Below are 17,109 nucleotides of genomic sequence, written 5' to 3'. Positions count from 1 at the left end.
TGGTGTCTGCAGGGAGCAGCAAGATGCAAGGTCACCTGGGAAACCCAGGAGAGAATGTCCTGCTGCGGCATTGGCAGGGCAGGGACTTCTTATTAGTACTAAACCTGAAGGTTCCCCACAGGGAACCAAGGGCTTTCTAATGAAGGATTGAGTTGGATTTGGTCTGCTCTCAGTGAAAAGCTCTTTGTTTCCAGTTCAAAAGCTTCAAGGGCTAAACGGTTTGGATCCTGACACAGGCATACTTTAGGCAACTAGCAAATACTAATCCACGCAAATTTATTTGGTACAAAACATTCCTCTATGTCACCTTCTTTAAAAAATAAATCAGCAGTTGTCTTTGGAGGGGCTATTATTTCAGTTCTGCGACTGACATTGCCACTGTTAATGACCAGGGAAAATTGTCAAGCTTTGTACTGTTGAGGAGTTAACAATCTGCGTTGGACAGACTGTATTGACACAGAAAAAAGCACGCTTCAGACAGCAGAAAACTTCTAGTGCAGCTGTGTCGGGAGCCGTGAGAACTACCAGTGGCAGAAACATTTTATAGGTTAACAGCACAGCACTAATACTTCAAAACCAAGGAAGCTTCCTGATAGTATTTGGCTATATGGCTACTTCTTCAGTGGTCAGACTCTGTTGCTGAAACAATGTTGTGCAAAGGTTTTAAGGTCATCTCAACTGAGATGGTGGAGCACTAAATCTCTGACTTTGAAAAGGGAACATAAGAACAGGTTCCCTCCTTTGATTACTAATACTTGCTCATTCATTATCTGTCTACAGCACAGATCAGGGGTAAAATGTGGAGAGAACAAAATCAGGATTTTTTTTTCTAGGGCAATTGGCAGCAATCCTTTGCGGCAGGGAGAGAGGGCCCACAGAATTCAATGGTGAGTTATGGAGTAGGTCAATCAGAGCCTCTGAGTACTTGATATAAAGAAGTGAACATAAGCAACTCAGCAACGTGTTTTATGCATAATCATTCAAGCACTAGGTGTCTGTGTGAGCTTCTTTCCCAGAGGTCTGGAGAGGCATGGCTTTCTGAATTTTAAGACTCTCTAAGTTTGTCGGTTTAAAAATCTGTTTGTGCAGTTCCTATATGTCATAGTACACTCCATCTGCTGCCTACATCTTCAGTCCCTTTTCCTTCTTCCCTCACAGAAAACAGTACATTAATGTCACATGGTATTTTGCAGGAAAGAAGTTCAAGAGGAGGAAAATCTACTGTCAGATCACTCAGCACCTGCTTCAGAACCATAAAATGTGGAAGAAAGTAATTGAGGAGGAGGAGAGGTTAGCTGGGACAGAGAAGCAAGGCGCAGAGCAATCCACGCTGCACCAATCTTCAGAACAAATCCAGGCCATCAGGGAAGAGGAGGAGGAGAAAGGGAAGCCCAAGAGGGATGAAGAGGAGAACGCAACTGTAGAACCGAACCAATGACAATATTCACAGCAGTATTTTAAGACAAATTGACTCGTGCACAGACTCTTTCTCAAGCCAGCACAGCATTTAGACACAACACTGTAGAAGTATGGGATAATGCGCCTACAGCTGTTTAATTTGTTTCTCTTTCCTTTTTATGGTGAGGTACATTGTTTAAACTCCTATGCTCAAGGAAGCTTTCACACTGCAACACCGGCTTTTACAGACTTTCTTCAAAAAAATTTAGGGGTGGGTGGAATTATATAAATATATACATATAGCCAGGGTTATTGGCTGCGCACTTCAGCAAAATACATTTAATGATACATTATGGTCACTGTGATATTTACAGAAGAAAGTTATCTAAGGAAATGCTGCTTCTAAAGCACATTTGCAGTTAACAGTAAGGTACCAGTTTAAGTAGCTTTTGCTCTTAATGCTGAGGGATAAAAGTTCCAAAGCTTTTTATGAATGCTGATGTATCCTGCCAACATATACGTGTGTATGTGAAGGGGTGTTTGCAAGTGTGAGTGGATGTAACGTGATATAGCATAGTTGGAGTTTTTATTACACTAGCTGTAGCACATGTCCCGATACACAACAGCAAACAGAAGGCCTGAATTTTAGAGGATTTGTGACCACAGGGGAAGAGGAGACCATTCTGAGGATCTTTGCATTCCCTGTAGCCCTCCAATCCCAGTTTGCACCCCAGCTGCAGGCAGCAGCCTTTCAGCAGGGGCTGTGGTGGCTGGGCTGCTGGCCTGGCCCCATCAGGCTGCACGGGCTCCTCCTCCTCTTCTTCCTCTTCTTCTTCCTCCTCCTCCTCCTCAGCACATCCCAGACTGCTGGCGAAAGGGATGTGCCAGGAAATTTATTTTCCAGAGGGGTTACAAGGGACTGTGTGTGATGCCGGTCTGTTCCCCTTGCATGGACCTGGCCCTCTGTGTCCTTCCGAGTGCGTGAGTGGCTGCGTGGCGCAGGGTGCGTGTTTGGGCAGGAGAGAGGAGAGAGCAAATGTCTGTGTGTGCTTGGAAACTAGAGGCACGTGGTCGCCTTCCTACCCTAACCTTATGCCTCGGTGAATCAGTGGCCAAATATATCATTTAAGAATGAAGCTAAACCACCATCTACTGAGAGCAAACAAGGGGAGTGTGGGAGCCGTGCCCATCCGCAAATGGTGCATTAGGAGCAGGGGGGGGGACGGGTGCCAGTCCTGCATCGGCTGGCACTCCTATGTCTCAGCAACTGCTCACATGAGCTTCGGAGAACTTGGGTTTTCAGTGTGAGGTGCTGGATGGGAGCAGTTTGTTGCTGGCCTTCTCTTCAGAAGCAGCGTGTTTGATCCCACCAATACACTTTTTTTTCTTTTTTCTTTATTAAGAGAAAGGAAAAGATCGGGCCTGTAAGAAGAAGAGGTCTTCTTTTGTTTTTCTGTTTATTTGTTTTCTCTGTTGTTTATGCTGTGAGCCAAATGTCTATTTAAAAGGTTGGATATTCACTTTCAATATTTTATTTCACAATATTATATTTGTCAATTATTAGCTATCTAGATGTAAATATGGAAAAATTTTTATGGGTTCCTGTAGATAATGATATCTTTAAGAAAAAAAAAGAAAAAAGGCAAGAGTTTTTTGTAAAGCTAATTTTTTAAAAAATAAATACAAAAACATTTTTATACAGTGTAGCCATTTCCAAACCCAACAAATGAAGTCTTGAGTAATTTGTATAGACCCTTCTGGGAAGCCAGTGGTCTACAGGAGTCTTTAACATATTAATTCTCTTTGGGGCTGGCAGCACAAACCAGTACCACAAAATTTAGAGTTTTGTTCCCACAAAAGTCATTATGTAAAGTTCAGTATCTCTCAAAAATCGTTTGACTACGTATGCTTTTTATATTTTGATCCTGCAGCCCCTTGCCAAGAAGAGGATTGATTGTGTGAGTGAAAATGCTTGTGAAAGGAAGAGTTTGTAGAAGTCCTTTCTATATTAAATTTCTGACATTGCATCTCTCACTTTTTACTATTGTTGTGCATCCACAATGTTTCATGGTCCTATTGATACCTGCCCAAAAATGTTGGAAAACATTCTTTCTCAAAGCCAATCAGCATGTGTGTTGTCACTTCAGAGTTTCTTTTTTTCTTTGCATTTCTGTTGGAAGGAGCTTTTGCTGGAAACCAGGATTTTGCTTACTCAGAGGTTGCATTTGCCTGATATCATCCCATCCTACTCTCACCAGCAGAGGTGTTTGCTGTTTGGCAGAGTGACTCCAGAGCATGGCTCTGAATGCTCTTATCAGCAGAAATATTTAGTAAATGTTTTTCAGTGAAATCACAAAAGCAAAGATCCAAATTGCACTACTGTTTTAAAGGGAAAGGATATAGCAGAATTCATTCAAAAGGAAAAAAATATGTCTTCAAGATCTCAGCTAGTCTCCACCAATTCCAGCTTGCACTGTTCTCACACCTCTTTAGCCACTTTGATTAATCATTAGGGGTTTTCTTGTACAAGTGATATGCATACCTTATAATATGTGAAGAATTTAATATGCCTCATTCTGACCTTTAAAAATTAAACTTATAGAGATTATTTAAAATATCACATCTCAAAGCACTTTTTTCTCCACTTTCAGTGCATGATCACTGGGACTGGATTTTTTATCATGATTTCTATATTGCGTTTGCTAGAAGAAAATGAAAATAAATTATTGCAGGGTGTGTTAGTGGGTGCTCAGGTGATAAAATTACGAAGAGGCATTCAAAAATGAGGCCAAATCCTGCAAATGGAGTTCCACATATTCCTCTAAGCAGGCATGCACAGGGCTGAACCAAGAAAAATTATCGTAAAAAATGTGCTGAAATGGAATTATTATATTTTTCCTAGTCATCATTTTTCGTTGCCATTGGGTAAAATGAGTGTCAGCTTTTAATTTGTTAAGCTTGCTTTCTGTAGTGCCAATGCAGCTGTCACAAATTGGTGCTGCATTGCTACACAAGCCTGATTGTGGGTGCAGTTTGATTAACTCAGGTCTTTTCCAGTGAAGGAATTGCTGACAGGCTTAAAATCAGAATGACTGTTGATTTTATCCCAACTGGAAGGAATACCAGGGAAGAAGCTAAAGTAGCTGGGAGTGGGTAACTGGGTAAGGGGTGAGGCTTTTTGGCACTCCAAATATTTAGTAACAGAATGCAGTTTCTGCAGGTGTCCCCTCCTTATGAATCAGTCTTCAAAGTACATTTTTGGCAAGCAATGATCAGGGAATTTCCCAGGCTGGCTTAAATACAACACCAAAAAAAACTACTAGAGAGAATTTATATCAAATATGTGAATACCATTTTTTTTTTGCTTTGGGTTTTTTTAGTAGATAATGAAGCAGGCAATATTTTAGGGGGGTTTGTAATAGTTTCTAGTCCAAAGGAGACAAAACATTTTAACCTGCAGTTGCAGCAACGTTTTGGAGGCTACACCTTGATGGTTTTCCACTTTGTGCAGTCCTTTGGTGTTGCAAACCCCAAATAAACCACAACCTGTGCAATATTTTGGGAAAAAAAAAATGAAGGGAGGAAGAACTGTGTTCTATCAGCAAAGTGCTCAGCTTTCAGGTGGGATGTTTACAATGTTGATATGGGTTTCTGGTACATCCAGTATGCAAAGACATTTGTTAAATATTAGAAAAAGCAAGCCCTATCTAAACCGTGTTTTGCAGTAAAAAAAAAAAATAATAAATCATGTTTTAGTTTTCAGTTCTTTAAAAATAGAGAAGAACTGAACTATATTTTTCAAATTGGATTTCTGTTTTCTCCACTGTAATGTCGCTTGGCAGCTGATCCTGTTCCCTTCTAGCCTAGAAGTTTGCCGTTCCCTCAAACAGGAGACTTTTTGGACTGATTGCAGCTCCCAGTGTAGCGAGAACAGCACTGCCCATCACGTAGCAATCACATATAAACCATTTTGTCCCCATATTTCCTGTTTGCTTGATAGTCGCATGCTGTTTACCATGGAGCATAGCTCCTCATTACATTATGCTTGTGTTGCAGAAGGAACACATGGAAGTAAAGAGTGTGAAAGCTCTAAACTACTTATTTTATTACTTTTTCTTTTAGGGACGAGTCTGAGACTCTGGTTTCCAAGAACCCAATGATGCCTATGTCTAGAAGTAATAATTTCCACCTTGTTCAAAGGGCCATAGTTCACTGTTTATGCTCTAATTCTTGAGGGAGTCTGGCGTTTCTTGATATGTTTTGAGCCACAGTACAGAGCATGTTGACATTCATCTCTGAAAATCAGCTGCCTCCAGTTGAAAGACAGTGTTTGATGCGATGCTGCAAGTCATGCATCAGAAGTGATTTGCAAGAAATCTACTAGGAAAAAGGGATTCTACTGTGCTCTTGGCAGCATTTTGACCTGCCCTTCTGTGTGAGTGTAATCCTTTACAGAAAGCCGAGGAAATGGCAGCGTGTCACCCATGGCCTCCCCTGTGACCTTGTGCAGGGTGCTGGCGCTCATAGCATCGGTCACATTCTGGCAGTGAATGGTTCCCAGGGCAGGTGTAATTTGGGAAAGTATTTGTTAACAATGCAAGGATAGTTGTTCATCAGTTTTTACCCTGACGTGTGTGAATGTCTCTCTGCATCTTCACCAAGTTAAAATCCAAGATTGCAATTGCTTAGGACCTTTTCAGTAGATGCATTTGGGACTTTTACCCTTAGTGTACTACTGTTAGAAGTTCTGGGGATACTGATCATCTGAATTTGGAAGGAAGTCTGTAAAGGTTCAGATAGATACTTCTATAATTACAGTTTGGCGTCTAAGAAAATTCTGTACTCAACTCCCTTTTTATGCTTTCCATGGAGGACATTAAGATGATTTGTTTTCTTTAGAAAGTTCTCCTAAATTTCTATCTGCTTTTTACATACAGTTGTTTGTTTGGGGTTTTTTTTCTGAAATTCTGGCCCCATCTTTCTTTCTTCCTTCTGAAATGCCCCAGAAAGTAGAACACAGTGTGGAGAAGGGAAGGATCTTGCCAAACGGAGCATCAGTCAGCGGCACAGCTGACGAGGGCTGCCCAGCCTGTGCCCCTGTCTGGGCACATTTGCACCCAGTGCCGTGCCCATGCTGCTGAGCTGTGAGCTGAGTAGGTGTTGGGTAGTTGGCAGTTTGGATACTTGGCAGCCTGAGCCCCACCAGCTTTTAGTGGGACTTGGGATCTTAGAGAATTTCGTCAGTTTTCAAAATGAACCTTAGGCACTTTGGAAAATTTTGCCATAAGTATGATGCAGCAAAAAGTTTGTGCTTGGTCCCAGGTGTTAATGAAGTACTTGTGCAAAGTCTCATTAATTGTCTGGCACATCCTGCTTGGTCTGCTTGATGTGATCCTGTGCTGCTGATGGTGAGGGCTTTGTTGTTGATGGTTGCAGGTTCAAGCCCACCCTCTCACTGACTTTCCGTAGGCACAGATGTGCCAGTCAGTGTGAGCCTGGGCAGCCCAGCAAACCCAGTTGTGCCTGGGGCTGCAATCCAGAGAACGCACAAGGTGCCTGACCAGCAAATGCCCCGGGGAGATGCACCAATTGATTCAAGTGTGAGAGAGGCCACGCAGATGTGCTGTGGATCCTTCTATTGCTGAGCCATCTGATAGACATATTGATCAATAGGTTGGGAGGGCAGCAATGGCAGAACATGGCTTTTCTTTCTCTGAAAGACGAGGTTTTTGACTGTTGGAAAACCTGTACTTCATAAAAACATATAATATTTGCTATTACTTTTGCAAGTACTGTTATGGTCGAGGCATTCCAGCGTTACGCGTTTAAGGAAGAAAGCTTTCAATTTAAGGACGAGTATGAGAATTTTGTGAGCATCCCACGGCATCATGGGCAGAAGATCAGATCAAGGCACGTGCCCGGAGCAGAGAACGTGCCTCCCCCGGGTCTGCTGCAGGCGCTGCAGCTGGGGGACAGGCACAGAAGGTCACTCGCTCTTTCCAGTCTCAGCCCTGGGCACTGGCCCGAGAACTTGGGTGTTCCTCAGCAAGCAGCACAGCACTGCTGCGATTAGTCCTCAAGCTGATGGGGTTGTGGACGTACAGGGAGGAAGTTGAACTGGCAATTCGTAGGGAGGAGAAAGGCAAATTGTAGTCCAGCATGAAACGGACTTTATGTAACGCACTTAATTTTCCTTTTCTTTCAAAATCAAATGTAATCCCACCAGAATGAAGTAACCATGGAGTTTCTGGGGGTTTAGTTACTGTTTGATGTTGCAGCTTTAGTGAAAATGCATTAAAGATAATTGTTCCCATTAGCTAGGGTGAGGGAATATTTTTTTTTTCATATTTTTAGGTGAATCAACAAATAAGAATGTCCAGGCCTCCTGAAAAAAATGTTTTTGAACAAATGGGGGAATAATTGAAATTAGGTAACAGCTGCTTTAAGCAATCATTGGAAGAGCTAGCAAAAATATTGATTATTGGAGCCAAACTTTGAATTAGAGCGAAATAGCACAAGTAGTTTTGAGAGCAACTTAATATGATAAATCTTCCTTTGAATTCCATCACATTTAGCAAAACAACATTCCTCTGGAGGTAAATCAAAGCAGGGTTTTAGCCCCTGCTGTGGTAGTTATTGAATCCCAGTGTTGGAGGGAGCAGTGTGAGAGTTATCCTCCTTTTACATCCTAATTATGATTTATTCAGAGGCCATTAGTGGGATTTTCCTGGCAGGCAGGTGTTCTCTTGATTAAAAATACATCGCGCCTCCTCGGTAGGATGCAGACGCCCACCTGAGCACCTGCCTGAATTCCTGGGACAATACAAGCTCCTCAGGAGCCTGTGGGCACAAGAGTGCGGGTGTATTTCTGGAGAGTCCATTTTCACAATGGCAAAAATGGGGCAAAAGCTCGAGCTAGTTAACAATACTTCTTTGATAAAATCGAAACAACAATAAGCATTGGGCAGTTTGAAAGCTTGCCAGTGTCACTTGACATGTATGCAAAAATTTCCCCGAGTGCTTGCACATGTAAAACCATTCTTCTGGAAAGCGATGAGTTCAGGTAAAACCAGCTGGCCTTGGCTGTGGTCTGTCGAGCTCAAGGATATGGTCAACCAAGAAGAATTTTCGACTGATGTAGTTTCATTCTCCCTCGTTAAAGAAAACTTTGCTTGGTGCTAGAGGAGGAAAAAAAGTGATAATATATATTTTAGCTGAGCTTTTCAGGTGGCGAGTCTGTGCCAGGTTTTTCTTACTTCTGAAGCCGTGCTTGCCGTATGGCTGAGGTGTGGACATGGGGCAACAGGTGAGACTTGTTCTGCCGTGGATGCGCACCAAGGAGCACCGCTGAAATCTGCAGGTGTGGAAAGTGATGTGTCCCAGCAGTGAATTAGATGGGGAAACCCAAATATTTCTTTTTTCTGTCTGTGTGGAAGCACAAGAGCAGGTATAGAGGACTTTGCCACAGCTGCAGACCAGGTATCCCTTCACGATTGAATTCTCTTGTCCTGATTCAAAAAAAAAACCCATAAAAATCAGATCAAATAAGGAAAAGACAGCGTGTGCTGTGGCCCTCAGGCTCACAGAGGGAGCTGGGCTTCTATGGTTGGCCTACAAATGGCCTGGGGTCCCAGGAAGGAACTGGCAGGAGGTAAAGAACAAATGCTGAATTTCAGAGAGCTGTTCTCAAAGTAGCCAGAGAAATACCTTAGAGTAATGTACACCCACTCAATACCCTCGCTGTGGTTTGCTCACAACGGTAGCCCCAAAGCAGTGGGATTAGATGCTCTGGTTTTTGACGCCGTCTTCCTTTACTACAGCAAACACAAGCAATTAATGTGAATTAGCAATTGCTCATTGATTTTAAATATTTATTTAAAGGAGATTGAGGGGTTTTGGTGAGTTTTGTTGTTTCTCCGCTGGCCCTAGTCGTTATGCCTCCCTGCTTTCACAAAAAAAAAGAAAAAAAAAAAGAAAAGAAAAGGTCTGTAATCTCTGTAATCTGATCAGAGACAAAAGAGTGAGGGGTTTACCTTGTGTGTGCATACTGCTTAGTGCAGAAAGCCCATCGCCTTTTAAAGCTATCTTTCCCTCTCAAAATTCCTGCCTGATTCTGACACATGATGAAAATCTGTATTTGAATGCAAAATTTTCATTTTTAGATATTTGTAAACCTTAATACAGTCGTGCAGATGGTATTCTAAGAGATCAAAGACAACGTTAATAACTGCTATGTGGTGTTGATTCTATTTTTAATATTTCAGCCATGTCAGCATACATTTGGTCATTACTTTTCTGAAGTTTGGTCATCTTTTCTTGAGTAATTGATATAAGACGTTTGCATGATGGAGAGTAATTTAATTTCACTTTTTAAAAAGACATGATTCATACCGTAGGTTATGTTTGTTCAACAGATTAATATTTTCACTGACAGATGGCAGTTCTTTTTTTTGTTTGTAACGCTTTTGATAGAAGAACATCTAGGACATTTTCCAACAGAAATCTTTGCCTCCAGTTGTGGAAGTAGTACCTTTCAAAAATAATTGTTGTCCAATACAGTTTGGCCATCTGGGTGACAATATGCAAGTATGTATATCGCATACAAGATGTGATTAAAATTTTTTAAAATCCCATTTTGTTGAAAGTAGTCAAGAAATTAATCTAGCAATGTCAAAACCCTTTCTGAGTAAAAATTTCGGATGTGTCGATCTAATTGAAGCACTTGACCCCTCACCAGATTTTGGGGCCAAATCATACAAGTTTTGTATTTTTAAATTCACATAAGGCTAACCGAAGTTTTTTACTTCAGAAAACGCTGAGGAATTTGGTCACCTTACATCCTAGCCTAAGAGGTTTGCCTCCTGGCCTGTGACCTCTGGGCACTGCGCCTCAGACTCAGCTCTAGTAGCAAGTTTCCGCAGTTCACCCATGTACTTCAAAATTAAGCCCTCTTGGTTTTTTCACTTCAAAAGATGCGGGGGGAGGGGGAGGAATGTAGTTTTGTATTACTCTATTTGAAAAGGGTTTTGTGTACCTTTATAATTCTTTTGAAGCAATATTTTAACAAATAACTGCCAGCCAAAGTGGCAATGCAGAAAAGTGCCATCTTGTTCAGGATTTCTACACACCAGTTTTTAACACAGTGTTCTTTTCACTAAGTACTGCATACATTAATTTATATTTATATATTGTCAATATTGTTGTAACCAAGCTTCTCCTTTTTAAACACTTCAGGAACAAGGCCTTGTATTTTTAGGTGATTTTCTTAAACAGAATAATTCTTTTCCTTTCACTAGTATCTTGCACTTGATACATGTAGCAATACCTAATATATTCTCTTCACAAGTATTTGTTAAGTGATTTAGTTAATGGCTGATAAATGTTTTGTACAAAATAGATTCTGTACAGGAAAAAAATCTTTTAGATAAACATTATTTATTTTTACTGTTTTGTAAGTTAGACACTATAATGAAGCTCCTTTTTGCCAGAATTACTGGAAGTGCCTCTTGGTAAAATGTATTATACAGTAAATATGTATTCAAAATTATTAGAAATACTTGTCACAAAATGAACAATGTGGATGTTGCAATGTGAAGACAAATGTACAACATAAATATAATTCTGTGGTATCCTGTTTGCTGTGTTTCTTTTTTCCTTTACTGAACAAATTTCCTTTTGGTGCCCAGCTTTCAGTTTAAGCATGAGACTGCAAATGATCTGTAGCTTCTTGAAGCTCTAATTCAAATCCAGTAAAGCTGCTATATATTGATTACCATTTTATCTGCTGGCCCTGCTTGGTATGTGTTAGTGACCCATGCTCACATTTATTGGTATCCTATTATCTGCAACTTTTACCACCAGAATTCTGCACTTTATTTCAGATCACTAATAAATCCCGTGTTAAATGCTGTGTGACTCAGCCAATCCGTGGAAGGCCTCGTTATAAACATCCTCCTGCAATGATGGCCAATATTTCAACATCCGTCATCTGTGTACTTTTCAACCCAGTTAATATGGACCATACTGATTGAATGTGGTCTGTATTACGTGGCACTATTCAGCCATCGTGATGCAGGGTAAATAATGCTCCCAGAGAAAATGAAATGTGTTATGTTAACAGTGTTTTCCTTATTAATCACAGAAGTAATCTTTTAAAGTGAGATATTGGTAAGTGAAATCAATTTTCTTGCAATTATATTGGTAAGTATACTGTCATTCTTCAGTGAAAGATTTTGCTAGTTATGTGGGCTAGGATTGACATCTAGCTACTTTCTTTGCTCACTGTTTCTAATTTTTAAAAAAGATGTCTTACAGCTGTCTTAAATTTTCCCCATTTTTTAAGTTTTATTACCTACTTTCATCAAAGCTCTAGAGAGCTCTTCAGCCAACTCATTTGAAATGGCTGCATACGAATTATCTGGATCAACTACATATTCAAAACCTCTTTTCCTGTAGGTTAAAAATGAACAGATTTCAAGATATGGAAAAGCGACACATCTAGCTGTCAGTTTGGAAGTCCCACCAGTTTATTTGTTCTCTGGCTTAAATTCTGAATGGCAAAAAAAATGTAAGGAAATTTGCACCAGGCAGTGCTTATGAAAGGTATTAGTTGGGATTATTGCCAGTAAAATACAGTTGTACGTGATCTAAGGGAACTGCTCATAAGCCTGCAGTTAGTCTGTCTCAAACACTTAATAACTCCCAAGCATGGAATTATTTGATCCAGAGATTCACAGCTGCCCACAGAAAAGCATACAACTGGAGTGACGAAGAAAACCTCTTTTCTTGCAGTACTCATCACAAAGAGAAGGGGCTACCAAGGTAAAAAAATGCACTTGTCTTTGAAAATCACCAAACTCCCTCTGGAGCTCTTCAAACAGGTTCCCATGGGAAGAGATGAGCAATAAAGCACAGAGCAGAAACAGTCAATCTGCTAATGAGACCACACATGAGCATGACTCTCCTGGGGTTCTGCTAAAACATAAAGGGAGGCCATGGTGCACGGTCAGTAGCAGCTCAATTAAATTTTGCGTTTGCCAGGTGTTCAAATTGCTCTCAACTGGCCAGGCAAATCCACTTCCCTAAAACCACTTAAAGTGTTTCACTAAAAACAGAAATCTCAGAGAACTCTTGGCATTCTGTTTAGCAATGCTTTCTTTAATGTTTCTGTAATTACCTCACCTAAGTCCAGTGGAAATTGACATTATCCCTCAATGCCACCATGGGCTCTCCGGATATCATCAGTGATTCCTATAGGGGTAGAAGAGCAAATGACTTTGACAGTCAGATGCGTAACTTCCAGGTGCTACACTGGCTGCTGGGTCTGCAGCACTGGGGTAGACATCTTGCACAATCTGAGGGAGATTTTTAACCACTCCACACCGGGATCCCAAAACCCGGACGTGCCGAGAAGGAAACCATCAAAGCCAGCAATTCTGCTGAACAGCTTCACAGCCAAAGGGTGATGATAACATTGCCTTAATTCACGAGCCACAAGAGAAAATGTGCAAGTTTCGTGTTCTACCTAAGGTTTTGATGGCTTCTGTGACGCCCAGTCCAGACTGCTAGCTTTAATCACTAAATAACCCAGCATAGATGGGACTGTAATTCTTTGGAAGTCTGATATAGATAAAAGGTTGCTACAACATCTGCTTGTCCGCAGCCAGGAAATACAAAGCAGAAGGTTCCTGTTTGATCTACACATTGGCTTCATTTACAGTGACTTTCATTGTTGCTGGTAAATGACTTCCCCTCACAATCCTTTGCACATGTCAATTGTTTATTACTGTGCTTGCCAATCATATTCTACAAATTCATCACCTTCTGTATAATAAACTCTACTGTTAAATTCTTTACACCTTCTCTTTCCACATTTCTAGCCAAAATCTTTGGGCTTAAACCTAGTTCAAAGAACTTATCTGCATTACAGAAAGTGCTATGGGATTTTATTAAGATTAATGGTATTAACCCCTAGTGGCTGGACAAATTCCAGTTTCTTTTATTACATTCTTCTAAATCAAAATTCTCCCCAAAGCTCTAATGGTTACAAATGGTTCCTGTCCTGAGGAGCAGTGTTGTGTCACTGGATCTCTCATTTCTCCTTTTTGTTTTACCCCCTCGGAGCTGGGTTTCACAGGACCCATTGGGACGTTTGCAAAGTGTGGTGCAATATGAATATAATTGTTACTTCTCCTGAAAATTTGAGTCAAAACCTGTCCGGGTCCATAATTTGTTTTGTTTTGTTTTTTACTAATCATTCAGGAAGGAAAATGTCCTCGTGCTTTTGCCTGATCAGTTACCTTCTGCTGGTGCTTTCAAGGTTATCTACAGACATTGAGCAGGCTCCCATACATTACCTCAGGCACCCAGCATAGACAATATACATAGAAAAGGTGGAATTGTTCTATGTACAGGGCGCAATAAAGGCTAAATTTACTCCAACTGCTATTTTTGAAGGTTTTTCTTCCTGAGGTCTCATGACAGGGGCTGACAATCTGAATGTCAGGAATAATTTGATGAGCACCTCAGCGTAATGAGACTCCTGAAATCAACCTGTGGATATTCCAAGAACACATTAGCTGGCCCAAAAAAGAACAGTTTTCTATTGCTTTTGCTATTCTTTGATTTAAAAACCTGTTCTTTGAGGCTAGATCTGGAAGTCCTTAGTTGTGCAAGGAAGTACTATCCTCAAGCCTGAATTTTTCACTGCAATCCCTACGTGCTTCTAACAGCTGAAGTGTATTATTTGTCTCTCGTTCTTTGATATGGAAAAGGTACACAAGGTTTGTTCCCACAGTGGGTTTCCTACTTGTTCGTGTTCTTAACAAGCGTCTTCTTAGGACTGGCAACAAAAAGAAGAAGAAAACTAATTTCAAGATACAATGTGTCCATAGCAATAGAGGAGTACAGCTAAAGCAATTAAAATTATATAGGCAGTGAAACTGGATTTCTGTAAACATCTTCACTGTATCTGCTTGTTAGTGACTCCAAACTACAGATTTACCCAGGAATCACAGCAAGTAGAAATACAATTTTTTATAAATTATAGGAGTTTAATTACATTTATGTTTAACTACTCAGAGACATTTCTTTGAAAGAAACAGCTGTTTCCAAGCTGTCATGCTTTCTAAGCTGCCTTCATTCTGGCAGCTGCATTTCCAAACTCCAGAATGGAGAGATGCCTGGAGCATCCTGCTCTCTGGACAAGGATTCAAGAGGTCTGTATCTGTTCCAGTTTCTGCTGAGCTCTGTGCAGATTTCCTTCATGACCTTCTGTCAACATGGTTTCAATTCCTCTCCTTCAAATGCAAGTATTACCTACTGTTTATCCAGCTCTCTCAGTCTTGTCTGCTGCACCTTAGTTCCTGCCCTGAGCTCTCCAGGGGTTTAGGAGACCATTGCAGCACGAGGAGTCTGGGCCACAAGCAGTTGCTGCCATGATCGTCTCTCCCTCTCTCCAAGTTGTTCCAGGCACAGCAGAGCAGCTCAGGGTTGGAGTATTTATGTGCTAACATAAATAAAACAGTAAAGGAGCATTTGGCCAAATGCCAGTTGAGGTAGTTGAGGACTCATTCTACTGAGAGTTTCTATGTAGCTTTGCAATGCAGTATTAAGGCTTGGGAATGTGTTCTCTGTCAGACCATAGAAATTATCTAAATTCAAATTTTAAGATTATATGCTATATCAAAATCCCATTTAGACCTTTTTTTAAAAGTCTTTTTTTTTTTCCTTCTATCAGATAAAACCAATGTTTCTTTGCAGCTGTTATGCATGTATTCAGATTTCAGTGTAAAGTTCATCTTTGCAAGGAAGACCTTGTGATTTAAGTAAGTCTATTGGGATATGTTTTTAAAAAATGTGCTTTACAAAGGAAAATGTTTCATGCTTCTGAATATTGGGGTTTTATTTGAGAATTTACAAGATTAGCATTTGCTCATGAATTGCGCTTGACAAAGAAGCAGCTAGATTTGTTGTTGTTGGGTGGTTTAAAGACCACCCCACAAAGGTGTGCTGTGCTCTTAGTGTATTGATACATCTATGAATCAAGATTACTCTTGTCATGGCTATTCACTATGTCTAGACTAGGCTTTGTAAATGTAATTAGTTTAACCCTGTGCTTTAGAAATGAAGGTGGTCTGGCTTCTAATTTCCTGTAACTAATATGAAGTAGGAATGCAAAGAAAATAGAAACAGATCTCGAGGAACAAGCTTTAGTCTGGTTCTTTGTCCTGTAACTGCTTTAAAGGCTTTGTTTCAATTATCGAATATGGATATATAAGTAAGCAATTCCTTTTAGGACTATGGGAAAGCAAAACCTTTCTTGTCTGATTGATTGTCTAGCAAATTTCCAATGAGTTTTTGGTCATTAATAGTGCTTGGGAAGGCCTCTGCTGTGGGAGACACTGAAAAGCGACACACGAGAAGTGTCATGTCCTGTATCGAAACTGGTAGTGATTCTTTTCCCTCGTCCCAGTTCTTGTTAGTAAATTGTAGTAGATGATCTACTGCATTGCCTTCCCATGAGATATTCATGGCCTGGGAGACTATTAAATCCCTACCTGAATGAGACTTTCTTCTCTGCCAGATGAATGCACTGAGTTTTAGTGAGGATCTTGTATTCATCTATTCTGAGCATCTGGAAAAGGATTGTAGAGGACATAAATATGACCATTTCTGAGGAAATGCTATAATTAGCTCATAAAGGAATGGTAATGCTCTTTTGGAAGGTGTAAGAAAACTTTCTATAATGGAAAATACCTCCAGGCTGGTTTTGATGAAGTTCCAGTTAAGATATTATTTACACATAGAAAGAAATCAGAGAAGGCTCTATAAAGAAAGTCCAGTGAAAGCCCAACTGTGATAGAAAGCTGATCCAGGAAAGATGAGAAGATTGCACTGAATCTTGTGGACCTCATTCTCCAAAGCATTGCTTCATCTTAAACTGGATAAACACCTTCTTTCATTATTTTTCTGTAAGGGTAGAGGACCATGTCATGGTGTTCATTGACATGATTCGTAGCATGATGGGGTCTCAGAGGATTATGTGGAAGAGATTTCTATAAAGAATTGGTGATTCTGAACCTGAACCTCACCTGTTTTATGAGACAGTATGGTGAAGGCTACCAGTGGCAGAAAAACTAGAGCCTGTGTCAGAAATCATTGGAGGACACAAGGTCAGCAATGAAGATCAAAGGTCAGGCAAAACTAGTACAGATCCCATATTGTGTAAACTCATTTTTCCTAGTAATTGAAGGAGCTAGGCTGGAAGCGGTTCTCTGAAAGAGGCTGAATAAACTCATTATCACTAATTCTCCTAAACACTAATTCCTGTGGACTATTAGGCACCCTGATATCTCTCAGAAAAGGGGAAAAGAGATTTCCAAGTTTCAAAACCCAACAAGTAAGAGTATAAGACACATTAAAGTACAAAACGTGAATTATGTGCAGAGTAATAAAATTCCAGCCGCATTAAGAATCCCAAATGCAGATATGATGAAGGAATGGATAATAATTTGTATTAACTCCAGGAAAGTAGAATCCTGCTCCAAGGCACCGTGTTTGGCACCGTACCGTTTTGACTGTCAGCGAGGTTTTATCTGCCATGGGAACATACCCCACTGCACAGGGTGAGAGGGAGCAAGAAGGGGAAAGGAAGAAGAATTTACAGTGTTAATACCTTCTCTGTTTGTATAATTAAACCTCACAGGTTAG

The 17,109-nt window shown here is 40.5% G+C and overlaps 1 protein-coding gene across 1 annotated transcript in view; it reads left to right on the top strand.

Moving 5' to 3' along the window:
• Positions 1 to 9,331, top strand: part of PDE3A (phosphodiesterase 3A) — a 264,176-nt gene extending 254,845 nt beyond the window's left edge. The window contains exon 16 of the mRNA XM_065632929.1: positions 1,194 to 9,331. Within this exon, the coding sequence (XP_065489001.1) occupies positions 1,194 to 1,438 (245 nt within the window). The 3' untranslated portion in view covers positions 1,439 to 9,331. The remainder of the gene's footprint in view (positions 1 to 1,193) is intronic.
• The last annotated feature ends 7,778 nt before the right edge of the window (positions 9,332 to 17,109 follow it).

The sequence above is a fragment of the Caloenas nicobarica genome, chromosome 1 (assembly GCF_036013445.1).
Source record: "Caloenas nicobarica isolate bCalNic1 chromosome 1, bCalNic1.hap1, whole genome shotgun sequence".
NCBI classification, from domain to species: Eukaryota; Metazoa; Chordata; class Aves; order Columbiformes; family Columbidae; genus Caloenas; species Caloenas nicobarica.
The sequence above is the reverse complement of the archived record's forward strand: the minus strand, read 5'-3'. Positions and strand labels throughout refer to the sequence as shown.